The sequence below is a fragment of the Neovison vison genome, chromosome 12, assembly GCF_020171115.1.
Source record: "Neovison vison isolate M4711 chromosome 12, ASM_NN_V1, whole genome shotgun sequence".
In the NCBI taxonomy this organism is placed as follows: Eukaryota; Metazoa; Chordata; class Mammalia; order Carnivora; family Mustelidae; genus Neogale; species Neogale vison.
Genome location: NC_058102.1, coordinates 7,302,817 through 7,328,186, shown reverse-complemented (window position 1 = coordinate 7,328,186; position 25,370 = coordinate 7,302,817). Strand labels below are relative to the sequence as shown.

The 25,370-nt window shown below is 58.6% G+C and overlaps 1 protein-coding gene across 3 annotated transcripts in view; it reads left to right on the top strand.

Moving 5' to 3' along the window:
- ZC3H7B (zinc finger CCCH-type containing 7B) overlaps window positions 1-20,493 on the top strand; it is a 56,895-nt gene extending 36,402 nt beyond the window's left edge. For 2 of the 3 annotated variants that reach the window (XM_044229139.1, XM_044229138.1), the window contains exons 8-23: window positions 74-116; window positions 628-821; window positions 1,373-1,694; window positions 2,611-2,699; window positions 3,513-3,612; window positions 5,006-5,167; window positions 7,143-7,348; window positions 8,394-8,494; window positions 9,813-9,994; window positions 12,096-12,181; window positions 15,694-15,827; window positions 16,019-16,124; window positions 16,271-16,379; window positions 16,839-16,972; window positions 17,106-17,269; window positions 17,651-20,493. In XM_044229139.1, the coding sequence (XP_044085074.1) occupies window positions 74-116; window positions 628-821; window positions 1,373-1,694; window positions 2,611-2,699; window positions 3,513-3,612; window positions 5,006-5,167; window positions 7,143-7,348; window positions 8,394-8,494; window positions 9,813-9,994; window positions 12,096-12,181; window positions 15,694-15,827; window positions 16,019-16,124; window positions 16,271-16,379; window positions 16,839-16,972; window positions 17,106-17,269; window positions 17,651-17,897 (2,379 nt within the window). In that variant the 3' untranslated portion in view covers window positions 17,898-20,493. The remainder of the gene's footprint in view (window positions 1-73; window positions 117-627; window positions 822-1,372; window positions 1,695-2,610; window positions 2,700-3,512; window positions 3,613-5,005; window positions 5,168-7,142; window positions 7,349-8,393; window positions 8,495-9,812; window positions 9,995-12,095; window positions 12,182-15,693; window positions 15,828-16,018; window positions 16,125-16,270; window positions 16,380-16,838; window positions 16,973-17,105; window positions 17,270-17,650) is intronic. The other variant, XM_044229140.1, reaches the window with a different exon arrangement.
- The last annotated feature ends 4,877 nt before the right edge of the window (window positions 20,494-25,370 follow it).

The following is a 25,370-nucleotide window of genomic DNA, read 5'->3' as shown; positions in this document are numbered from 1 at the left end:
GTCGGGGTGGGGCAGGCACCGTGGCCTTCCTGGCCCATGTCTGCCTGACCTTCTGTGTCCTTTCTCTCCACAGGGAACTTCCAATGGATTGGGCTCCATAGATGACATCGAAACAGGTAGTGTCCCTGATCTGAGGGCATAGGGCACGGATGGGTCCTCAGGGAGGGCTCAGCCCTCAGCTGAGGGTTCCCTGCCCTAGCGACCCCCTGAAGCATGAAGGGAAATAGCGGGTCTAGGAAACCACACTCCGTCTCAGGGAGGAGAGGGTGGGGGTCGGCCACACCGTAGGGCAGCACCCCAGGCCAGCCCCTCCCCCAACTGGGAGTCCCCTTCTCTTCCTCACTGGCTTCCAGGACGAGTGATAAGTGTCCCTTAGAGAAGGCGTGGCCCTGAGCCAAGTCCTTTCGAGAGATAACACGGGATCGAAGGACCCTGTCCTGGTCTGTGGTGGCCTTCCTTCTGGTGACTGAGCCTCTGGCCCCCGAGTCAGGCCAGCGCAGGCAGGGCTCCTGACTGGAGCTCGGAAAGGAGGGAAGGTGCTGTGTGAGGACCCTAGGGCCCCAGAGCACCTCCCCCCACCGCCAAGCAGGAACCCCCATGGTTACTGGTGCCCCCTCCCATCCACAGACTGCTACGTGGACCTGCGAGGCTCCCCGGCCCCCCTCCCTTCTACCCCCACGATGCCCCTGTTCCCTCATGTTCTGGACCTGCTGGCCCCCCTGGACAGCAGCAGCAGGGCCCTCCCTGGCACTGAGAGCCTGGACGACTTTTCCGACGGGGATGTCTTTGGGCCGGAGCTGGACACCCTCCTGGACTCACTGGTGAGCCGAGTTGCCCCCCTTCTGCTCCCGGAGCCCCTCCCCCAGCCCGGACCCCAGCATATTCATCTTCCTGTCCCGCAAGCGGGGTGGGGGTCCCATCTCCATGTCACAGTTGGAGAAACTGAGGCCTGAGGAGGGAAAGGGACCTGCTTGGGATACAAACATGAAGTTTTATAGAATGCACAACCATGGGGCGCCTGGGGGGCTCAGATGGTTAAGCATCTGCCCTCAGCTCAGGTCATGATCTCCAGGTCGTCCTGGGATCGAGCCCCGCATCAGGCTCCCAGCTCAGCGGGGAGTTTGCTTTTCCCTCTCCCTCTGCCTCTCCCCCTGCTTGTGCTCTCTCTCTCTCAAGTGAATAAATAAAATCTTAAAAAAAAAGACTGCACAACCAGAGGGACCGTGAAGATCCCTGGCTCCACTCGTGGGATGGGTTGGGGCTGAGGCACAGAGGGTTGGCTTGCCTGCCTGGGGCCTGGGGAGCCTGCCTCTGCCCAGGCCTGGGTGGTCAAGTTCTCCTCCAACCCCTCCTTTTGTTCCTCACCTCACAGTCCTTGGTCCAGGGTGGCCTGCCTGGCAGCGGCGTGCCCAGCGAGTTGCCGCAGCTGATACCCGTGTTCCCCGGTGGGACCCCACTGCTGCCCCCTGTAGTGGGCGGCTCCATCCCCGTCTCCAGCCCCCTGCCCCCGGCCTCCTTTGGCCTCGTCATGGACCCCTCCAAGAAGCTGGCTGCCTCTGTGCTGGACGCCCTTGACCCCCCAGGCTCGGCACTGGACTCCCTCGACCTGCTGCCGTACTCGGATACGCGTTTGGATGCCCTCGACAGCTTTGGCTCGACCCGTGGTGCCCTGGACAAGCCCAACTCCTTTGTGGGTAAGGCCTGGGTGGGCACGGGCACCCTCACCCCCTTGGCAGTTTTCAAAGTACCACGGCATCTCCAATCTCTGGGGGGCGGAGCTGGGATCACCACTCAGTTCAGCCGAGGTCCAGGCCCTCTGTCGTCATCATGGTTCAGGGCCACCGCCTCTGAGTTGCCTTGTCTCCTGCAGTGTTCAGCCCAGTGTGGGGCTGAGGCCAGAGGGGCTGGGTGTCTTGTTCAAGACCAGACTGTGGAGCTGGACTAGGCCAGGACTCTGAATTTGCAGTATAGTGCTCTCTGGCCAGCCTTCTGGGGCCCTGGGGTCACCGGGCTGGTAGGATCTCACAGGGATGATCCTGAGGCTAGGGGAAGGGCTGCCAGGCCACAAGCTCCTTCAGCACCACTCTGAGCGGGGCACCAGGGGCCCAGAGAGGAAGCAGAGCTGTCAGGGCCCTCGCAGGACCTGGCCCAGGCCACTCGTGGCTCAGGGGGATTCACGAGGCCACAGGAGCCAAAGGGAGACTTCCTGAAGTCACTGATGGCTAAGGGAAGTCTTAAAGGAGAAAGTCCTTGCTGTCCGGGGGAGCAGGTGACACAGGCTTGCATGACCCAGGGACTGGCCGATGAGGAGGGTCGTCAGCAAGAGGGGAGGGTGGGTTGGGGGCCTTGAAGAGCTGAAGCTGGTGTCAGAGGACCTTTGAGCCACACTGAGAGCTTGGGCTTTCTTCCGGGGGCAGTGGGGGCCGCGGCAGGTCTAAGACAGGCTGCTCGTGCTCAGGCTGGGACACTGCTCTGCCCCTGGGCAGTGGCCTTGAGGGTAGGGTCAGGAGATCAGCACAAACAGTAGAGGCTGTGTGGCCCGGGTGGTTTCGACAAGTTAGAAATGCCTACGAGAAAGTCCTCAGAGAACTTCTCATCCCTTCGGGGCAGGACGGGTGACCCCTGTGTCTTCTTGCCCAGAGGAAACCAACTCACAGGACCATCGTCCCCCAAGTGGTACTCAGAAACCAGCCCCCTCGGTGAGTGCTTGGCGCAGATCTGTGACCAGGTACCCTGTGCCCTCTCGGGTGGAAGGGAGGTGGGTGTGGGCTCCAGAGTGGAGGTGAGCCTTCCGCATGGGATGGGGTCCTCCTGCACCCCCCAAGGAGAGGCACCCTCAGAATGGCCTCTGCCTAGCCCTTCCAAACTGAACTACATGCTGGGAGGGCGAGCTGAGGGCACGGCCCAGACCTTGTCTGACAGAAGAGGACATTGAGGCTCAGGGCTTTAGTTACTTCTCCAGGGTTAGTAACATCCCTGTTCTCAGGACTCAGCTCATTCTGTTTAGGAGAGCCCTAGCAGGCAGCCTGCCCTCTGCACTCTGGCCTCAGCCTAGACACTAGCTGTGTGGCCCTCGGGAAGTAACCTAACCTCTCTGGGTCTTGCCTTTTTCCCCATCTGCTGATGCCCTGGGGGCTTGGGAAGTAGAGGCTGGGAGTGGGGGGGGGGTGTGTGCGTAGGCCCCGATTGGGGCCATTCCTGTTTCTCTGCTTTCATGTTAGGCTTTTGCTCAAGGGAAGGTTCTGGGCCAAGATTAGTGTCACCCATGCACCCCCTCAAGGCGAGTTCAGTCCCAGTGTTACAGATTCTTGGATCACGTTATAAGGAATTTCCTTATATAAAGAATTCCCTGGCCAGTAGGGTAGGAGAAAGGGGTGGGTCCTGGGCTACAGTTCTGCTCTTGGGTAGGATGGGGGGGGTCATAGAGCCCCCCAACCTCTGGTGCCCAGGCTGGCTTCAGTGGCTCCAGCCAGGGTCCGGTGCCCAAGACGGCCAACCTCCTCCTGTCACAGCCCGAGCCCTCCATGCCCAACACCGCCTTGCTCATCAAGAACCCCTTGGCTGCCACCCATGAGTTCAAGCAGGCCTGCCAGCTCTGCTACCCCAAAACAGGTAATGTGACTCCTTCATATTCCTCTACCCCTCCGCCCAGAGATACTGGGAATCCGGAATAGCCTCCTGGGGTGACAGAACCCTAGTGTACCAGTCAGAGAAAAATGTGGGAAAACAGGAGCCCCTCTGTGTATTTTGAGCAGGTGGGGAGTTGGGGGAAGGTGTAGAACATGGGGTTCTGGGGCTTTCAAAATTGCCACAAAGGCTAGAGGAGCAGAAGCTGGGAGTCTCCCCAGCCTCTGGGCTGCTCCTTCACAAGCCCAGGACCAGAGCTGAGTTGTGCCGCTCTCTCATGGGAGTCGGGGGCTGCTGCATTGCAGCCTCCCACAGCCCAGAGGCTGCTGCACGGCCATGGGGTGGCGTCCAGCTGGCTGAGGCAGGAACACGTTAGCCCACACCTCGTGCCACCCCCGCTTCACCATCCACTTCTCCCACAAGAGCATCTCTCTGGGTGGATACAAACCCGGCCTGGAACCCTGGAAGCAAAGGAGTCTGGGAAATGTAGTTCCTAGATTCCCAGCTCCCCAATCCAAGGGAGGTGACAGAAGCCATTCACAGTAGATGCCCAATGCTGGGAGACAGTTTTCAGCACACCCGGAATCTTAGAATTCTAGTCTGAGACTCATTTGCCAGAATCCTGGACGTTTTAGTGCAATATTATTTTGGGAGGCCAAGTTTAAAAGTCTTAGCAGTCTAGGATTCTCCATCTGAGGGGTATGAGTTCACAGGACCTCAGAGGCTGTCCAGTTGTTGTCCACACACTGCAGGATCTTCCCCTTCACCCCTGGCCACATGCATGTCACCCCTGAGAGTCCTCCCCTGGACCTGCAGCAAAACGCCCCTGGACCTGCAGGGGAGGGGAGCAGGGCGCCATCTTGCTGGATGGCTGGGCCCATGATAAAGTCTTTCCTCACACGGACCTCAGGCTGCCTCCCCAGTCCACACACCCGCGGCCTCTCACGCCCTGTGGACTGCGCAGCTGGTGCTGGCACAGCCAGGTCGCATGGCGTCCCCGTGGGGCTATTTCCCCATTGTCAGTGGGGAGGAGGCCCTGGGTCAGAGACTTGACCGAAGCAGAGCTGGGAGCGTGAATCCGAGCAGTGCCCTCCCTGGCAGGATGAGAAAGGGACGGGCCTGCTCTCTGCCAGGTGCTGTCTTCCTCATTCCTTCTAGAGAAATCCTGGAGAGTCTGAATGGTGATGAAAGGGGGGTGGGTTCTAGAAAGGGGTCCTTGGAGGGCCCCCTGTCTCTAGGGAGCACCTGGCGAGGAAAGGAGGCCCAGCTGACGGAGGTAGGTTTTTAGGCAAGGGTCCAAGTCCCACTGCTTGAGACCATCAGCTGTCACCCTTCAGCCCTCCACCTGAAATCTGTCTCTGTCCACGTGTCCCCGCAGGGCCCAAGGCGGGCGACTACACCTACCGTGAGGGCCTTGAACACAAGTGTAAGCGGGACATCCTGCTTGGCCGGCTCCGGAGCTCCGAGGACCAGACCTGGAAGCGGATCCGGCCCCGGCCCACCAAGACCAGCTTTGTGGGCTCCTACTACCTGTGCAAAGGTGGGTGCGCTGCGGCGGGGGCCGGCAGTGCGGCCGGGGCCTAGCTCCGCTCACACCCAGCCTTGGCTCTGCCCTTCCTCACCGGTGGGCAGAGGAAGACATTCATCGAGGAGTCATCCCACAGCAGAATGAGCATCTAGGCCCTGTCTTGACAGCTCCACAGACTGGGGGAGAACATTTGAGATGTTCCATTCCAGCTAAAGCCCCTACTGAGTGTGAGGGCCAGGCGGTCCGTGGAGAGTCATAGCTGCAGGGTCCTGAAGGACTGTGGGAAGGATGTGGGGAGAAGCCACGCAAAGCACATAGGACTGGTACATAGTAGAGTAAACGGATTGATAAATATTAGCTTTTAAATGTTACTGTGTTGCCGTTGTCCCCACTTCTGGCTCCCGGCGACAGGGCCGGTATTTAATGGACGCTTGTCGGGTACCTTGCTTGCCGACTTCGATTTCCCAAGCAAGCGTCTTGGAGCAGTCTTCACGGCTCTCTACAAGGAGTCACGACATTGCTGGGCACTTTTAGTGTCGCCCTTCTGTACCCACCATCACGCATCCTCACAACTCAGGGCTGGGAAGCTGAGGCTTCAGGAGGCTCTGCCTTTGTCCCTCAACCCAGCCGCTGGTCCAGTAGCCCTAGGCTCTCTGGACCAGCGACCTGTCCTCCCAGCAGGATCTTAAGGACATGTCGCTTCTGGGCTTGAAGGCCTCAGTCAGCCCTCCCCTGGCCAGTGTAGATGAAGTCCATACTCTCTGAGGCTTACAAGTCCCCTGTCTGTAAGCACCCAGAACCTGGACTCCTTTGCACACTTGATCTTGATCTTGAACTTGATCAAGCAGCACCCAGATCTTGGGAAGCCTTTCCATACAGGGTTCCCCACCCGGTGCAGAGCTGGTTCGGGCACAGAGCAGCCAGTGGTGACCATCTGTCCATTGGCTCCTTTGTCCTTGTGTGCCAGCAGCCTGGCAGAAGGGTGAGGCAGGGCAGACTTAGAGTGTGAGCAGGGGACAGAAGAAAAACCATTTCCGCCACCAGGTGATGGCAGGGCTCCGGGTTGTGAGCCTGCTGCCCTCCCAACTCCCTGGTTCCCAGGGGGGTTTTTTTGTTTTTTGTTCTGTTTTTTTTTGTTTTTATTTATTTATTTATTTATTTTATTTTCAGATTTATTTGACAGAGAGACAGCCAGAAAGGGAACACAAGCAGGGGGAGTGGGAGAGGGAGAGGGAGAAGCAGGCTTCCTGCCGAGTAGAGAGTCTGACTTGGGGCTTGAACCCAGGACCCTGGAATCATGACCTGAGCTGAAGGCAGATGCTTAATGCCTGAGACACCCAGGCGCCCCATGCTTTTTGTTTTAAAGTAGGTTCCACACCCAGCGTGGGGTTTGGACTCCCGGCCCCGAGATCAAGAGTTACATGCTCTACCGATTGAGCCACCCAGGCGCCCTTGGTCCCCAGGGGCTTTATTATTTCACTTAATCTGCACAACAACCCAGTGGTCTCTGTTTATGGGACAGACAGCTGAGGAATAACAGGGAATCCCAGCCCAAGTCTGCCAGATTCCAAGGCCCAGGCCCTTAACCAGTAGTTATTTTCCTGGTGCATAATGAGAGTAAAACCCCGTGTGTTTATTTCGAGGCTGTGTTAATCTGCAAAGCCTTTCATCCTACCTCTCATCCTGCCCGATCCCCAGAAGGCAGCTTTGTGGGGCGGTAGAGTGGGATGACCGCATCCTCGGTGAATGGAAAAGGCAGGCACTGCCCTCAGCATAGATGTAGAGCGGAGAAGGGACCTGGCCTGGGAAGGGCTTTCCCCGGCTCTGTGGCTTTTCCCCACCCGAGTCCCAAGCAGCCGGCCCCCTGCCCCACCCCCACCGCCACGGGGGGATGAGCCTGAGTCCTGCCTGCTGCAGCAGAGGTCCTGGGGGCTCTGCGGGCTACCGTCCCGCCTGGCAGAACGTGTGTCCTGTTGCCTCTTTGCAGACATGATTAACAAGCAGGACTGTAAGTACGGGGATAACTGCACCTTCGCCTACCATCAGGAGGAGATCGACGTGTGGACAGAGGAGCGGAAGGGCACCCTCAACCGTGACCTTCTCTTTGACCCGCTGGGGGGCGTCAAGCGCGGCAGCCTCACCATCGCCAAGCTCCTTAAGGAGCACCAGGGCATCTTCACTTTCCTCTGTGAGGTACCCACGCCCCTGTCCCACTTGCCTGCCACCCCACAGTCAATGGCATAGATGGCACTGGGGAGGGGCTCCCTGGAGTGCCCTGTTATCAGATGTCAGTCCTGGCACCTGGCCGTTTGGGAGGCCTAACTTGAGAATCAGTAGGTCCTTGGACTGCCAGAAAGGCCCATAGGACCCTGTCTCGCTCAAGAAAAGAAAGAGAGTCCTGCCCGCTCTTTCCAGATGGCCATCAGAGGCCAGGGTGGGCACCAGGTGCTGTACGTACTTGCCCTCCCCACATCTCCTTGTCCAGCTGTGCGGGCTGCGATGCCCAGCACGTCTCCCTGCCCACTTGCCTGCCTGTATCCAGGCTGTCCCCTCTCCCGGGAGTGCCCTCCCTGTGTTCCCATATCTTGGACGCTCTGAGGCTCAGCTCGGATCCCAGAAGCTCTGCCAAGTTGTCATAAATTCCTTCCCCAGAGCTGCCACAGCAGACCCTGCCGGCCCCCGGCTTCCCTGCCTGATCGGAGCATGTTGAGGGCAGTGTCAGGGTCAGATCCCTCTCCACGTGGAGCCAGAGGTCTGGATCCAGGTTGCTGGCAGGGTTGGTGCCGCTCAGCCCAGCCTTGACCCAGGGCACAGCCCAGCCTTGACCCAGGGCACAGCCAGCCCTTCCCGCCGCACCTCTCAGAGCAGGTGGACTGGCTGCGCCCTTCAGAGCTCCCAGCCAGCAGCTGCATGTACGTTCCAAAGCATTTGCAGTTCTGTTGTGTCCTTTCTGAGCTTCCCAGTGGACCTGTGGGACAGCAGGCACGGTCACCCCAGTTTCCAGCTGAGGAAACTCAGGCCCAGAAACCTAGAGTTGCACCCTGCCCCAGGCATCTGGAGTGGTGGGCCCCCAGAGACACAGCCCAGGCTATCCAGGGGACAGAGTCAGAGAGGTGGGAGCCACAGAGCCTGAGGTGCCCTTTCTCACTCCCCTGACTTAGAGCAGGGCTAGCAGGGACCCAGTCTGCCCCTCCCGGGGTGGCTGTGCTGGGTCCCAGCCCCTTTCCTCCCCGGGCAGATCTGCTTTGACAGTAAGCCCCGGATCATCAGCAAAGGCACCAAGGACTCCCCGTCGGTCTGCTCCAACCTGGCTGCCAAGCACAGCTTCTACAACAACAAGTGAGTGGGCCCCACAGCCTGGGCCTAGGAGCAGGGGCCCACGGAGAGCTGGGGTGGTTCAGATCCCTAGGGAGCAACTGATGGGTGGATCTAGGGTGCCAAGGCGAGGTGCAGAATTTAGGGCTCAGAGCCAGCATCTTACAGTCTCTGTTGTACTGATGGGGCTTGGAAGTAGCTCACTCAGTAGGCACATGAGAGGGCACTTCTCTGACTCCCATCCGGTGCCCTCCACTCCCATGACATTGGCGGCAGACAATGAGTAGGAGGGTCTGGGTCAGGCCTGGCGCCCACCTTTGCTCCCTCTGACTCCCCTTGGCTCCCCCCACATGGGTGATTAGAGCCCGGGGCCCTGAGTCAGACAAACCTGGGTCCTCTCCCCACCTGGTCAATGCCTGTTTCATGTCCTGTGGCCCTTGGTTTCCCTGTCTGTGAAGTTGATGATGAAGCCAATCTCCTAGGGTTGCCGTGAGCATCGTTAAAGTCCTGTCCCACAAATCAAATATATTTGACTTGTGTTTTATCTTAACCACCAGACTATTCCTTCTGTAGCTCAGGAGAGCAACCCTTGCCCCCAGCGGCTCAAAATTCCCTATCATCTTTGTGTTCTCGCTGCAGTTCTGTGGGTTCTGTATTTTCCTTACTCCCCTCCGAATCTGGCTGGATTGCAGAATTAATGGTTTAGTGTGTGTGTGTGTTAAGATTGATTTATTTATTTGAGAGAGAGAGAAAACATGAGTGGGAAGGGCAAAGGCAGAGGGAAAGAGAGTCTCAAGCAGAGTCCATGCTGGGTGGGAACCCCACGCTAGGCGGGAGCCCCACGCGGGGCTCTGGCCCACGACCCCAAGATCACAACCTGCAGAGTTACCTCTGTGATTACGAAATACAAACTAAAGAACAACAACAAATAAAATAAAATAAAATGCTGTCCCAGAGAAGGTGCTGGAATCCTGCTTCTCTGGTTCTGGGGCATCAGGCTGGGAACCTGCTTGTCTCCCCCCCCATCCCATCCCATCCCCCCCCCGCCCCCACCGGCACTCCCTTCTCCCAGCCTCCTAGCAGGTGGGATCTGTGGCCTCCCGCTGGCAGTGCCGCCTTGGAGCTGGCCCTGGATTGAGGCCAGGAAAGGAACACACCACCAGGACGGCCTGAGTGTAGGACCCCCCCACCTCTTGCCTACTGTGCTGTCCTATTTTGGAAGCCTTTTAATAGGGCAGGAAGCCCCTCCCCTTAGGCTTGCGCTGTACCTGAGGGACTCAAGGGAGAGGGGAAGGGGCTACAGCCTGCATCGTGCCCCTCCCCCCTGCCCTCTGCCTGCCAGGTGCCTGGTGCACATCGTCCGCTCCACCTCCCTCAAGTACTCCAAGATCCGCCAGTTCCAGGAGCATTTCCAGTTCGACGTGTGCCGCCACGAGGTGCGCTACGGCTGCCTGCGGGAAGACAGCTGCCACTTCGCCCACAGCTTCATCGAGCTCAAAGTCTGGCTGCTGCAGCAGTACTCAGGTGAGGGGGCTGGGCAGGGGCGGCCAGGGGGTAGGGGAGAGGCGCAGAATTGGCCCGAGGGTAGATGGGCCAGCCCTGGGCACATGGCAGAGGGAGGTCACAAGGGGCAGTTACTTGGGGGGGGGGGCTCTGCAGGAGCTGTCCCCCCTACCCCCCAGACATCAGGGAGGACACAAAGGATGCAAAGGCTCTGCTCTCAGGGAGCCTCCCACTCCAGAAAGGTCTTGGGTTTTTCCCCAGACCGAGCACTGTCGGGGGAGCACACGTAGAAAGGGAGAGGAGGCAGAGCCCTGTTGCCCGGTTGGTCACCAGTGGGTCACTTCCCCTCACTGAGTCTCCATCTGTCGACCCCTGTGACCTGGTGATCATACCCTCCACCTTGTGGTGCCTGGGCGGCTCAGCGGTTAAGGGTCTGCCTTCAGCTCAGGTCCTTGCTCTCCGGGAACATCTGCTATCTATAAGTAAGGGCAAGGCAGGCCGTGTAACCAGTAGTATAAATCCCACGTTCCATCTGTTCTAGGACACAGGTTTCCCCCACTGTGTGCTGAAATGTGATGCAGCAGCACTGTTTTGGATGTAACATAAAATAACGGTGCATCTGACGATTGATGTCCTCTTAACGTTGATGAAACAGGGTTATGTAATTTCAGACGTGCTCAGTGCTGAGAGGAAAGTAAAGCAAAGCAAAGGGCTGGGGAGGGACTCAGGCTGGGGCATTTGGGATAAGATGGTCAGGGAGGGCCTCCTGGGGAGGTGTTGTTGGAGTGAGGAAGGGTAGGGCGAGCACGCCGGGCAGAGGGAAGGGCAAAGCTGGAGGCCTTGAGGCAGGAGCCAGCTCGGTACAGAAACACTGCCCGGGAGAGCGGATCTGCTTAGTGCCTGGCGGGAAGAGATTGGTAGGGACCCAAGTGTGTAGAAGTCTCTAGGTCGTGCATAGAGTCGGGATTGTTCTGAATATGCAGGGTCTGGAGGGATAGGGGGGTGGGGTGGAGGTATATGATGGATCAATATTTTTTAAAAGTCGCTCTGGCTCCTGGGTGGAGAATAGAGGGGTGAGGGCCCAGGCCGGGGCGACAGTGGCGGTGGTGGAAGGAGTGATCCCATTCTAGGGATATGTTGATGGTGGAGCCAGCAGTTGCTGTTGGTGGAGCAGATGTGAAATAGGAGACAAAGGATGGCATCAAGGTCACCGCAAGGTTTTTGAGCAGAGTACCTGGAAGGATGGGGTTGGTCTGTTCTCAGAAGGGGAGGCTGTAGGAGGACCAGGTTGGGGGGGTGTCCCATCAGGCTCAGTGTGGGACGTAGGGAGCTTGAGCTGCCTCTTGGACGTCAAGTGGAAATGTGGAGCAGGCAGCTGGATGGGGGAGTTTGGAAGTCACAGGTGAGGTCTGGGCTGTATTTGGGAATCCTCAGCAAGAAAATGGGTATCGGGTACGGTGCCTAGCCCAGAGTAAGCCTCCAGTGACCAGCGGTCACCATGGAGCAATATCCATAGGACAAGGTCAAAAGGAAATCAGTCTGAGAAAGGGACTGGAGGAGACAGGAGAGGCTCCAAGCTGTGCCTCAGAGGCTGGGTTCCACCGTCAGCAGTTGGACTAGGAAGGTCTGGGCCACCAGGTTCGGGTGTCTGGCCCTTTGCTGACCTTAAGCAAAGAGCAGTGGTCCCTCATCGAGCTAGTGAGCCAGGCTGGGCCAGGTGTGGAGCCCTGAAAACAGTGGGCTAGGGGCTTCCAAGCAGCAGTCAGGCCTGAGACCCTGCTGAGGGAGGGGGGCTGAGGAGCTGGGGAGACCCTGGCATGAGGGCAGGGGCGTCCCCCTACCCTGCCACAGGCCCAACACCTTTCTCCTGCATCTCCCCACTCCTGGCTGCATGGATCCTCCTGCTCCCTGTGAGGCCTTGGAGCAGGTCCTCCATTTCCAACTGAACAAACAGCCCAGAGAGGATGAGAGTTTTCCCTGTTCCCCGTGTCTCTCCATGGCAGGGCCTGGCTGGGGAGTGGGGCTCCTTGGGCCTGGGCCCGGGTGGCACCCTGCCGATCCCCTGCCTCTCTCCTCGCTGAGCTCCTTCACGGACGCCCGTGTCTGGTCCCGCCCTCCACAGGCATGACCCATGAAGACATCGTCCAGGAATCCAAGAAGTACTGGCAGCAGATGGAAGCCCACGCCGGGAAGGCCAGCAGTGGCTTGGTGAGGCCCTGGGTTGGAGCTGGGGGTGGGATCCGGTCTCCGGGGGCCACTCTCCATCCCTGTAATGGAGCCTCCTTTCAGACGTACCCAGAAAATTAGCAGAATGGTACAAAGAATTCCTGTGTACCCGTTTCTAGGTTCCCCAGATAGTAACCCATTTTACCACATTCTACACTTGCTTTACCCTACGTGTGTGTGTGTGTGTGTGTGTGTGTGTGTGTACATCCACACATAAACATTTGTGTACAATTATATACATATCTTCTTCTGAACTGTTTGAGGGTGAATTATAGACGTGATGCCATATCACCCCTAAATACTTTGGTGTCTGTTTCATAAAAATAAGGCCACGGTCTTACATAATAGCCACAGGACAATGGCATCGCAGAACTAACATTGGGATAATTTTTCAGATTATGGTGTCCTGTTACTTAGATTTTGTGAATCGTCCCGAAATCCCAAGTGACACTGCATTCATTAGTTGTGTCTGTCTAATCTCTCTCTCTCTCTCTCTTTTTGAAGATTTTACTTATTTATTTGAGGAAGTTAGAGGGACAGAGAGTGCACAAGCGGGGAGGAGGGGCAGAGGGAGAAGGAGAAGGGACCCCGACTGGGGACTCGATCCCAGGACCCTGAGATCATGACCCGAGCTGAAGGCAGCGGCTTAACCCACTGAGCCACCCAGGCACCCCATCTCGTTTCCTTTAATCTAGAGCAGTCCCCCGGCCTTTCTTGTCCTGCACGGCATTGATGGTTTTGAAGAGCAGCTGTCTTGTACAAGGCTCACTCGTTTGGGATTGTCTGATGGTTCCTCAAATCCCAGAGCTGGTGTTACGTTCTCAGCTCTGTCCTCAAGAGGGTGTGTCCCTTTACTGGTGATTATTTGGTTAGACGCACCTGCCCTGTAGAAGTTTCTCTACTGTGAAGTTATATTTTCCCCCTTTGTAACGCACAAGCGTCTTCTAGGGAGGGTCCCTGACTCCCGCGTCAATATCCTGGTTTTCCTTCCCACGGGTCGTATCACCTCCCATCCGTCCCTGTCCAGGGCTGCTCCTGAAGAAGTGAGCTGCGGCTCTGTGGCATTTGCAGATGGGGAAACTGAGTCTCAGAGCATGCTAGAGACTAACCTGGGGGCACACTCAGTGGTGTAAATGCCTGGTTCTCTGACATTGCTCTGTTCCCCTACCACCCGACCCCGTTCCCACCACCCCTGAGGATGTCTCACCCATAAAATGGGGATCATAGTCCTGCCTGGTGTGTCCCTGGGTGGGCGTGAGGGTCACAGACGCTGATTAGGTTGCAGCTTGCCGAGTCCCTGCACTGCACTGGGCCCTGTGCCCTCCCTAATCCTCCTATTGTCCCCAAGAGGTGGGGACCACTATAGCCCTGGATTACAGCGGGGACAGGACGAGTGGTCTCGGGCCCAAGAGATAGTGTGAGGCGAGACCTCTGTGCCATCCGCACATGAGGGACAACCCCTTCCCCTGGCCAGGCCCACCCACTGGTCGCTTTGGGAGGAGGCTGGCCCCCTGGCCCCCACTGAGGCCAGCATGGGGGTGGGAGTGAACCAGGGAGCAGGGCAGGCTGGCTCCCAGGGCTGCCTGGTCCCCTGGGAACATCTACCCCCTCCCCCAGCCTGTCTTTTTGCTCCTTTTTCTTTCTCTTCCCGCTTCCTGCTTGCTCCCCTCCTCTGTCCCTTCCTGTGCTCTTCTCCCTTCCCCCTCCCTGCCATGTGGTTTGGGTTTTGTTCCTGGCCAGGATCCCGGCTGAAAAGCAGTGAGGGGCTTGGCTTGGACCGCCAGTGTTCTCTTCGAGGACTGAGCCCTCACTACCTCTCACCCCTTCTTCCTCCTCACGCTGCCGCCAGGGTCCCCAGGTGTCCCGACAGGTTTCCACCCCCTCTTGCTGCCAGGGGCCCCACCGAGCCCACCCAAGACACCCCCCTTGGGCCTGGCTCTGGAGCAGGGCTTCTGTGCCAGGCTTGGCCACGACTAGGGCATGCGGCATCTTGCTTGCTTGCCATCAGAGGGCGGGGCCGGCAGCCCTGCGAGGCCTGTGAGCCCGGGTAGAAGCTGCTCGGGCCCCGTGCCCACGGCTCCGCAGCTGTGCCGTCCCCCAGAGAGGCACAAGCACCTGCCTCTCGCCAGGTTCCTGTCCTCAGGCCACTTACCCGGGAGTGGCTTAGCAACCTCGAAGAGCCTCTGCTTTGATCCAGTCACATGGGAATGACCCCACCTACCCTCCACCCGACCAGGGCTGCCGCAAGGAGCTGCTGAGGCTGTAGGGTTGTGAAAAGGGAAGTTCAGTGAACTGGCAAGGCTGCCCATGAGAGCCGTCCCCACTTACCTCATCTGTGAAATGGGTCCCCTCAGGCTTCTGTGAGAATCCAGTGGAACACCTGGAAATCTGGAGTGATGTGGAGAACCTGTTGCCCACTCCTAGCCCAGTGCGTGCCCCAGTTACGAAGGTCTCCTTTTTCCTTGTCACCGAGGTGACATGGAGGTCATCCTGGGGCTGAGCCAGGCTGCAAGTCCTCTCCAGCACCAGGCCAGGGGTCAGTGAACACACGTAGACAGAACCCCTTCCTGCTCAAAGTCAGGCCCTGAACTAGGGAGTGCCAGGCACACGGGGGCTCCCATGGTGGGGGACATGTGTCCTCTTCCAGCCTGCAGGGGAGAGAGCTGCCTGGAGGCGTGACCCCCCCCATCTGCGGCTCCAGGGAGGAGAGGGGTGCTCTAGGTCACAGGAAAGGCAGTAGGTTAGCCAACATAGCTGCGTGAGGGGGTTGAGGGGGCAGAAGACAAGCCTGCTTGGGCATTTTTCCCACCTTTCAACCCCCCACCCCATCCCAGGGGTGCAGAAGACTAGGCCGTCCTGCCTGCCAAGGAAAGGCTAGAGAAGAAGATGGACAGTGAACATGGTGGGGCCCAAGGGGGTCCAGGGCTGCCCGCAAGTCTGTGCCACCCCCCAAGGCAGGCTCCTGTGTGAGCAGCTTCCCGCCCGGGCCCTGCTGTCCCCCGGTCCCGGGCCTCATGCCAAGCTGAGCTGACCAACGTGAGGCAGTTTAGGTAGAGTGGGAGCTTCTAGGATGGGCAGTTGCCCCTTAGGAGCGCTCCAGGGAAGGCTTCCTAGAGGAGGTGGGGCTCGAGCTGGGTTTTGAAAGTTTCCAAAATCAGCCTGAAGATGTCCGGAGGAAGGGCATACCGGGCGGAGGGAACAGCATGTGCGGAAACATGCCAGGCGCAGGGAGATGCGAGCAGCTCCGAAGAGCAGACCCGCGGGGACTAGCCTGCCAAGGCAGAGAGTGGTTGCGGGAACCAGGGGTCCCGTCCCAGGCCTGGCTCCCCCACTGAGGCTGGGGGTGGTGCCTCGTCGGGGGTTACTTCCCTCTGGGAAGTGGTGATGGGCTGGCTCATTCTAAGGCTCCAGGTGGCCCTAGCACTCCTGGAGGCCACCTATGGGACAGACCCCAGGCGTCAGCCTGGATGACTCCCAGCCCTTTTGCCCCACAGGGCGCCCCTCGGACACACGGGCCCAGCACCTTCGACCTGCAGATGAAGTTCGTGTGTGGCCAGTGCTGGAGGAACGGGCAGGTGGTGGAGCCTGACAAAGACCTCAAGTACTGCAGTGCCAAGGCCCGGCACTGGTGAGCCGGGCGGGGGCTGGGGGGGCACCCATGACCCAGGTGGGAGCAGGGGCTGGGGGGGCACCGGTGAGCGGGGGGGGGGGCCTGAGGGGGCACCGGGGAGCCAGGTAGGGAATGCCCAGCAGAGCTGCCTGAGGGAGGAGGCCGGGGCTGTCCCCCGGGCCTCCCCACAAGCCCCCTCTGTCCTGCAGCTGGACCAAGGAGCGGCGGGTCCTTCTGGTGATGTCGAAGGCCAAGAGGAAATGGGTGTCAGTGAGGCCACTGCCTTCTATTCGCAACTTCCCACAGCAATACGATGTGAGGGCCCGGAGCGGGGAGCAGGGTGGTGGTGGGAGCTCAGATGTGTTGGGGGGGGCTGAGGCGCCCCGGAGGGCCTGCCTGCCGCCCGGGGCTGTGCAGACCATGGCAGGACTCAGCCGGCTCTCCCCACGCCCACCTTGCAGCTCTGCATCCACGCGCAGAACGGCCGCAAGTGCCAGTACGTGGGGAACTGCTCCTTCGCACACAGCCCGGAGGAGAGGGACATGTGGACGTTCATGAAGGAGAACAAGAGTGAGGACAAGAGGGGCGCCTGGGTGGCTCAGTGGGTTAAAGCCTTTGCCTTCGACTCAGGTCATGATCTCAGGGTCCTGGGATTGAGCCCCACATCAGGCTTTCTGCTCAGCGGGGAGCCTCCTTCCCTTCCTCTCTCTCTGCCTGCCTCTCTGCCTACTTGTGATCTCTGTCAAATAAATAAATAAATAACCTTTAAAAAAAAAAAGAAAAAAAGCGTGAGGGCAAGAGCGGGCCCAGTGCCCCCGCGGTGCCAGACCCTCTCCTCAGAGGCCTAGGAGCACCTGCTCCCTCTCCCTTTGCCACCCCAGACCGTACCCTCTCTGTGTCTTCTCTTGCTGACTGGGCAGTTGAACAGAAAGGCCTGGGGTGCCCCCAGCTCACAGGTCAGGGGGTGGGGAGATTGGGGCAGAATGGAGGGAGGATCCCTTCCCACCGAGCACCTCTCTTCCCCTCCAGTCTTGGACATGCAGCAGACCTATGACATGTGGCTGAAGAAACACAACCCAGGGAAGCCAGGGGAAGGGACCCCAATCAGTTCTCGGGAAGGGGAGAAGCAGATCCAGATGCCCACAGACTACGCCGACATCATGGTAACAGCCTGCTTTGGCCAGGGTCTGAGGCTGATCTGGGAGGGCGTGGGGCGGGCCCGGCATCCCCGGGCTGGGGGGTGGGGAGGTGGGCCGTGGAGCAAGGAGTGGGCACCCATGGCAGCTGTGCCCCCAGATGGGCTACCACTGCTGGCTCTGCGGCAAGAACAGCAACAGCAAGAAGCAGTGGCAGCAGCACATCCAGTCCGAGAAGCACAAGGAGAAGGTCTTCACCTCTGACAGCGATGCCAGCGGCTGGGCCTACCGCTTCCCCATGGGAGAGTTCCGGCTCTGCGACAGGTGCTCCCTGGGCGGCAGGGCCATGGGGCGGGCTCGGCGGGACCTGGCGGGCGGCGGGGTACCCCTGAGATGAGCCTGTGTCCAGCCCTGGCTCTCCCTGGCCTGGAGACAGCAGCACGCAGAGGGGGGTGTCCCTCGAGGGGACAGCTGCTCCTGGGCGTGCGGAGCGTGGGGGCGGGCCGGGGTGGGGTGGGCTCAGAACTGCCAGACCCCCGCCAGGAGCCCTGGGGCAGATCCCAGAGGGGGCTGGGACGGGCCAGCTTTCATCAGGACCCAGGTGCCCAGGGAGAGGCTTGTCTTCGGAGGAGGTTAAGCCACGGGTCCACAGCTGGTGGTGGAAAGTGTGCGGGGCGTGGGCAGTGAGCCTCCTGCTGCCCACAGGCTCCAGAAGGGCAAGGCCTGCCCAGATGGGGACAAGTGCCGCTGCGCTCACGGGCAGGAGGAGCTCACCGAGTGGCTGGACCGGCGCGAGGTGCTGAAGCAGAAGCTGGCCAAGGCTCGCAAGGATATGCTTCTGTGCCCACGGGACGACGACTTTGGCAAATACAACTTCCTGCTGCAAGAGGATGGGAACCCCGCTGGTGCCGCCCCGGAAGCCCCTGTGGCCCCCGCTGTCACCGGGGAGTAGGGCCAGCTCTGGGCCCTCGGGTGAAGTCCTAGGGTCAGGGGCAGGGGTGGGGACAGAGGGCCTGATAGGAGGGCCAGGGCAGGCTAGGGCTGGGGGTGGGGGGCCGCCCTCCTCAGGCAGCCCCCGGCCCCCTGGGGCCCTGTCCATCCTCTCTGCCCCCACCACCTGTGTGCCTACCCAGGTGCACGTGCTGCAGCCCTAAGCAGTCCCAGGGTCCTCATCCTGCTGGAACCCCGGGCAGATACCCCCCAACCCCCGGCTCTTCTGGTTGGGGAGGGAGGGGCCTGGCCGACCCCTCCAGCTTCAGCCTACAGCTTTAACTTCTGTCTGGTCCTAAAGGGGGCCCAAAGCTCAGGGCTGGGGAGCCTGGGGTCCCCACTTGAATCTGCAGCGGGAGGGTCCTTCTCCCTGCCCCACCCTCCCCCCATCCTCACCTCCCCGGAGGGGAGGGCAGATCAGGACACAACAGAGGGCTGGAGGCCCCAATTAGCTTTAAAATGCAGCCCCAGGATGGAGCTGGGAACACAATACAGGTCGCTTGCCCTCTGGGGCCTCAGTTTCCCCTGTGGTTAGAAGAGTGGGAGGGGCTGGGCTTGATGATCTCTGGAGCTTCTCCAGACTGGCCACCAGCCCAGCCCTGCTCCTGTGAGCCACGGAATGTGGACTGTAGGTGCTCCGAGTCCTTGGAGATGACTCCGCCCAAAAGCCCTTACTGCGGAGAGGGAGACTAAGACCCGGGAAGGAGGGGTGATCTGCCAGGCTCTCCAGCCCAGGGCACGAGTAGAGCCTGGAGGCAAACTGTAGTCGAAAGGTTAAAGACCAGATGTCTGCTGGACCCTCCACGCTCTGGGCAGGTCCATGACTGTCTCCAGATCAGTGTGGCATTGGGTCCCAGGCAGCACCCCGCTGTGGGCTGAGGAAGGGAGGCTCAGGGGGCTGGTCATGTCAGCACCCTGCAGAGGGACTGTCCCCTCCTTAGGATGGTGGTGGGGAGTGTAACAGCAGGTTACTTCCCACGCCCACTTAGGGTACTGGTAACGGGTTGGGCACCCACAGACGCACCTTCTGCAGGATGAACCGGAAGGAAGGGGAAGTGTGGGGGTCAGGAAGCACAGAGAGAAGGGAGATGACGCACCCAGCATGGCCCTCTCCCTCGTCTCCCCAGACCTGGACGTACAGTTGTGCCTGTCTGTCCTAGCCTTCCCTGATTCCCTGCCCCGCCAACTGCCTGGGACCTCAGCCGACCCCCAGCCCCTGCCCCTAGCCACTAAGCCCTGTCCCATCTGTCTCGTCTGACTTGTCTGCGTGCGCCCCTTCCTCTCCATCCCACTCCCTGTGGGCAGACCCAGCCTCTCCTGGTTCCCAAGACATTCCAGATTGTCCCACGTGGTTGGCACAAGGAGTGGGGGCCCCCCCGGAAGGAACCGGGGACCACAGCTGGAGTCAGGGGTGCGGGGGTGAGACAGAATGGAATGCCCCTCATTTCTCCTCAAGCAAGGATCGATAGTGAGCGATGATGTGATTCTGGGCACCCGGGCACAGAGAACCCTGTTTCTCTAGCCGTCACTGCCCAGCCTTCCCCAGTAACCATGGCATGCACCCTTTCCTCTCCCTGCGCCCTTCCCCCAGCGGGCCGCACCCGTGACTGGAGGGAAGGAGAGACCACACCCAAGGTGAGGGCCGTGGCCGTGGCCGTGAATGTCGATGACACTTGTTTTCCCTGATCCGTGGTGTTGCAGTCTGTCGTCACCAGCCTCGTTTTTAGTGTGTATATATGTCGCCCCCGTGATGCATATATACACAGGTATTAAATATATCGCTCTATATAATATAATATATGTGTGTGGTATCCAAGGAATGACTTCTAATGAGGGCTAAAGATAAAGAATTTGGCCAGAAAATGCAGCCATCCTGGTGTAATTAAGAGGGGTTTTTCAGATGCAGGGACTTAGAGCCGTCGGTTGGAGGGGGGTTGGCAGCGGGGGTGGGAGGGGCCCCGCCTGGGCCCGGTTTCCAGACCATTCTGGCGTCGCTGGGAGAGAGCGGTGCTCCAGGAAAGGAAATGATTGGTGTTTGTCTCCCGCCCAGAAGAATAGGATTAGAGTCCAGATTTTTCTTCTTCGACCTGTTACCCATCCAGGGGCCCTTGGGATCTAGGGCTCCCTGGCGTGGCCAGAGATGGATCCCCCTGCCCTGGGTTGGGAAGGGAGCAAGAGGCAGGGGGTTGGGGGGGACAGGAGTCCACTTTGAATGATGAGGGTGATTATTTCAGTCGTGACCCCGACTGGGAGGCTTGGAGAGAGTTGAATCAGGGGCCTGTGCCCACTGCCAGCGGGCAGACGAGACTTCAAACATGGTGGGGTGGGGGGCAGGTGCCCCAACGTGAGTGTCCCTTTGGGGTAGGGGAAAGAGGGATGCTGCATTTCTCAGCTGGGCAGTAATCAATTTAATGGTCCTTTTAAAATGTCTGTGTATTAAAAATTTAAGAATACCACACTTTAATATTAAATATTCATAAGGTCTAGTATCTTGATAATAATGTAGATGTTTTAATAACAATTTTTGTCCTTCTTAAAATAAAATGAAAGAAACTTGATTCTTTTAGCCTTTGTTCTAGAAAATAAATGTGTGCACTTTGACCTCTCCCCCTCCCCCCAACCCAGGTGTTGCTCCTGTTCCTCCCTGCCTGTCCCTTGTGCCTGGGGGCCTGGGCTGCTTGGTATCTGTGGGGCAGAGCTGGCACGCTGGGCAGGCCTAAAGGCGGACATTCCAAGGGGTGAGGGGCAGAAGGTCTGTGTCCCTGTGTAAACAGGGCAGCCCAGCTGACCCCAGCTCAGGCAGCACCTCGGCTGGCGGGGACAAGCTGTACTGTGTACAAGTGGGCCCAGCAGCCACCCTTCGCCCTGCTCCAGCCTGCCCACTCCCAGCCCTCCGCTTAGGGCTGTCAGAGGTACCCACCCCTCCCCGCTTCCATCAAGGGCACCGTCTTGAGTTCAGAGGGCTGGCTCTGTGCCCTTTTTGGGTGTGGCTTTTCCAGAAAAGTAAGGGGCCATGCCATGCTTTGGAATAAGATTCTGACTGCACCGGGGACAAGTCGGGGCCCAGATTTCTCATCCTTAAAAAGGGAGAGCGTATTAGATTGGGGATTCTTGAGTAGGGGAAGCCCATCTCTGCTGGGGTGAGAGGTGCTTTTCCAGAACTCCTGCACCGTGTGCGTCTCGGGTGATGGAGGGGAATCCCAACGGGAGAGGCTGCACGTGTTCAAGAACGAGCGCTCACCCCACGGCTTGCAACTAGTGTGGAGTGGCACCGGAACAGGGGTCCAAGGCCTGTGACTTCTCCAAGGTGGAGTCCTTTGGGTCAGATATGCAGAGGGGCTCAGGGACTTGATGAATGTCCAGATGAGCCAGAGGAACCACCAACTTGACCGAGCGCCTTCTGCGCACAGGCACTGCGTACGGTGTGTCCGTTCTCTACTGCGGTCCTGCACGTTTGATGTCCAGCTCTTAACAGATGTTCGGCAGAGGTTCCAACGACCCTCAGAAAGGAGACAGTAAAACAAGAACCACTGGGAACTGAGTGATTGGCAAAGGTCCCTTCGGCACTTATGTTCTGGGGTTCTCAGCACCCCTGGAAACACCGTAACAACCAAAGTGGCCCAGCAAGGTACCACCCCCGGAAGAAAAATGCAGGCCCGTCCTTGGGCTGGAGAGATCATGAATCTGCATCCAGACCTGCTCAAACTCAAAAAAATCCAAGAAAGTAAGAAAAGCAGGACCTGGCGGATGAAATTCTTAAGTTCTCTACATTCCCCTAAATTCTCTTCTGGTCCTCCTTTAGCTCAAAGGGCTAAACAGTGAACACCCACTCTATCTCAGGTCCTGGGAACACGGTTCCTGAAGAAACGTGGCTTCCCTTGACTCCACAGTCTGCCAGGGGATACAGACCCACGAGGGAGAGTGTAGGAAGGTAGGACAGGCACAGTGATGGGGGGTACTGCAGGTGTCAGATCCAGGGAGGGCTTCCTGGAGGAGGCAAAAAAAAACAGAAGAAAGGCTTGAAGAACTAGCCGGATCACCGTCATCGACGTGCACACACTGCCCTGCATCTGTCTTTTTCTCTGTTGTATTTCACGCATGCGTCTCCAAGCCCCGGTGAAAGCTACAATTTACAATCGGTGGCTGACCCTTCCTCCATCAAGGGGCCAGAGCTGGCTTGAGCAGCCTCTGGTTACTGAGCCCTTGGCTGTTTCCGGTCTTCACGCCTGTGGGTAAGGGGGGCAGGGAGCACCACCACCGCCACCATGCATGGGCCCCAGCAGGCTCCTCCTGCCTGCCTCTGGGGAAGCTGCTGCTAGGGAGGGCCACCTGGGCAGGTGGGGTGGCTGTCAGGGACCTGCAGGTGGGTGAGGGGAAGCTCTGCACCTCTCTAGAGAAAGCCCTGGAGGACTCTGCCAGAAAGCGCGTCCAGGGGCACCTGGGTGGATCAGTGGTGGATCAGTGGGTTAAGCCGCTGCCTTCGGCTCAGGTCATGATCTCAGGGTCCAGGGATCGAGTCCCGCATCGGGCTCTCTGCTGAGCAGGGAGCCTGCTTCCTCCTCTCTCTCTCTCTGCCTACCTCTCAGTCTACTTGTGATTTCTCTCTGTCAAATAAATAAATAAATAAATATTAAAAAATTTTTTAAAAAGCGCGTCCAAATAACCCCCTACGGGGGGTGGGGCATCTACAGCGGGTGTCAGACCTCTGAGCCAGGAAACCGAAGTGCAGACAGTCCCAACATTGCCGCCTGGAGGTCCCTTCCAGAGGTCTCCAGATTTCTCTGCAGACTCCCCCCTCCCTGTCTTTCCCCTCTCCAGCTGCCTGACCCAGCAACCCGCCGATGTCGCCCCTGCGTGATCACAGGTGACACTGCCAACTGGATACGCTGGGTGCAGAGGAGGGGGTGCCACGTGGGCTGACTTGCAGTGGCATGAAAATCCCCTAAGGGTAGGGACCTGCCTGGCAGGGAGTGTCACAAGATCTAGGCTGGTGCCAGGTATGCAGTAAGCCCTCACGCACGGTCTCAGATACTTAGTACATTTGTACATAGAAAGGCTTCTGCAGAGGGGCGCCTGGGTGCCTCAGCCGGGGAAGCATCTGCTTTTGGCTCAGGTTACGATCCTGGGGTTCTGGGATCGAGCCCTCCCGGGTGGGGCTCCCTGCTCCATGGAGAGTCTGCCTCTCCCTCTCCTCTGCCCCTACCCCCTGCCCTGTGCTTTCTCTCTCTCTTGCTCTCTCAAATAAATAAATAAAATCTTAAAAGAAGAAGAAGAAGAAAGCGTTCCGCAGAGTTCACGAGGACGAAATGTCATTCGGCAGGTGGCTTATTTCTGAGACAGGTAGGCATTTCCTGTTGCCTCTGGAATCGAGCAGTCTGTGGGCACCCACCCACTCCACATTCGTGGTGAGCTGGTCTAGCATGTGAGGGGGTTCTTGGGCCAAGAGGTGGTTCAGTCAGGCCCAGCCTGAAAATCCCAGGTCAGCCTGAGGCAGCCAGCACCCCAGGCCCACCTCACCCTCACCACCCAGTGTCTCAGAAGCAAAGGGCACTGGAACGATAAATAAGAAACTAAATTTGTGAGGCACCTGGTTTGCTTGGTGGGTTAAGCCTCTGCCTTCAGCTCAGGTCATGATATCAGGGTCCTGGGATGGAGCCCGCATTGGGCTCTCTGCTCAGTGGGGAGCCTGCTTACCCCCCTCTCTCTCTACCTGCCTCTCCACCTACTTGTGATCTTTCTCTGTCAAATAAATAAATAAAATCTTTAAAAAACAAACAAATAGGGACGCCTGGGTGGCGCAGTTGGTTGGACGACTGCCTCCGGCTCAGGGCGTGATCCTGGAGTCCCGGGATCGAGTCCCACATCAGGCTCCCAGCTCCATGGGGAGTCTGCTTCGCTCTCTGACCTTCTCCTCGCTCATTCTCTCTCTCACTGTCTCTCTCTCTCAAATAAATAAAATAAAAAATCTTTAAAAAAAAAAAAAAAAAACAAATAAAAAAGAAACGAAGTTTGTTTATGAGGAAGAGGAATGGGGAGGAAGGACAGGAGTAGAAATCAAAAGTGTTGAGCTTTGTACCGTATAATGATCTTTGTATTCAAAACTTGAAATTAATTTGTAATTAATTGGGAAAGGAGCATAGTTGGGGGAGGGCTAGTAGGAAAGAAGGGAGGGTGATCAGAGGACAGGCAGAGGGCTGTTGGGGAGGGGAGTGTCCAGAGAGGTTCCTGGAGAATTTTTGCTTCTGTACGAAGTAGAGTTTTGGAAAGCTCTAGAAATCATCTACATGGAGGGAACCAAGTGCTTATTGCATCCAGTTTGGAGTGTCAGAAACATGGAACCAGAGCTGAAAGGAGCTTCAGAGGTCACAACACCGAGGAGATTGGGAACTGAGATCCAGAAGAGCCGGGTGGCTTGTTCAAGATCCCACATCAGTGTGTGGCAGAATCGAGAGCCTGACACCATCCCCCACCCCAGCCCACCAGCCAAGTCTGATGTCCGTCTTCACTGGAGGAGGACATGCAGAACCTTGGCTTTGACCACACATTCAGGTAGCCTGGGGACCACAGAGACCAAGGTCCTGGTGAGAGGGACAGAGAGCAAACAGTCTATTGCCACTAAGGTCCACAGGATGGGCTGGGAAGCAGAACATCACCCAAGAGGAGTCTAAGCCAGGTTTGCAGAGCTGCTCCCTCTCGGGGTTGCCTGTTCTGCCTGCCCACCCAGGGCTGGTCTGCCAGGCACCTGCCTCTGTTCCCCTCCCCGGAAGACTACAGGAATCCCAGACTGCAGCTTTCCTCGCTTCTTTTAGGAGAGCAAGCTTCAGGCTCTGCTGATGGTGCAAAGTCCCACTTACCCACACCCCTTGCAAACCCCCGTGCCTTGCAGGACACGCATGCCTTGCATACAGGTGTCAGCGCCGAAGCATGCTAACACCCCTCGAGGCTCACAGGCTCCCAGGTACATGTGTGAGGCCCCTTCCTGGGCGGGTGTGTGCTAACACTGTGTCCTTTGGCTGAGCTGCTGGGGTGCTGGGTGTGAGGTCCCGGCCCACACTGATTCCCAAGGCCGGCCCTGCCCTCTGCAGTGCTGGGCCACCCGCACCCCCCCCAACCACCCCCTCCCCCTGCCAAGTGTGCCTGAGTGTGCAGTGCACGCTCGCTGTAGGCGTGGAGCCCTCTCACAGCTCTCACCTGGCAGGCCCTGGTTATGGCTCCCAGCCTGGGGGAGAACTTCCCTTTGCAAAGTTAGATAACAGGCCGGGCTCTCCGTCAGAGGATTGGCGCGGGGGCTCCACGTGCTGCGGCTGGCGCAGGGCCAGGCCCGCCCTGCCAGGCAGCGGGAAGGGAAGGCCTGGCTGCAGCCGGAGCTGGCGGGTGGCCGAGCCGGGGGTGGACGGGTGGGCCGGGGCCTCTACTGCCCATTGGCTGCCTCGGG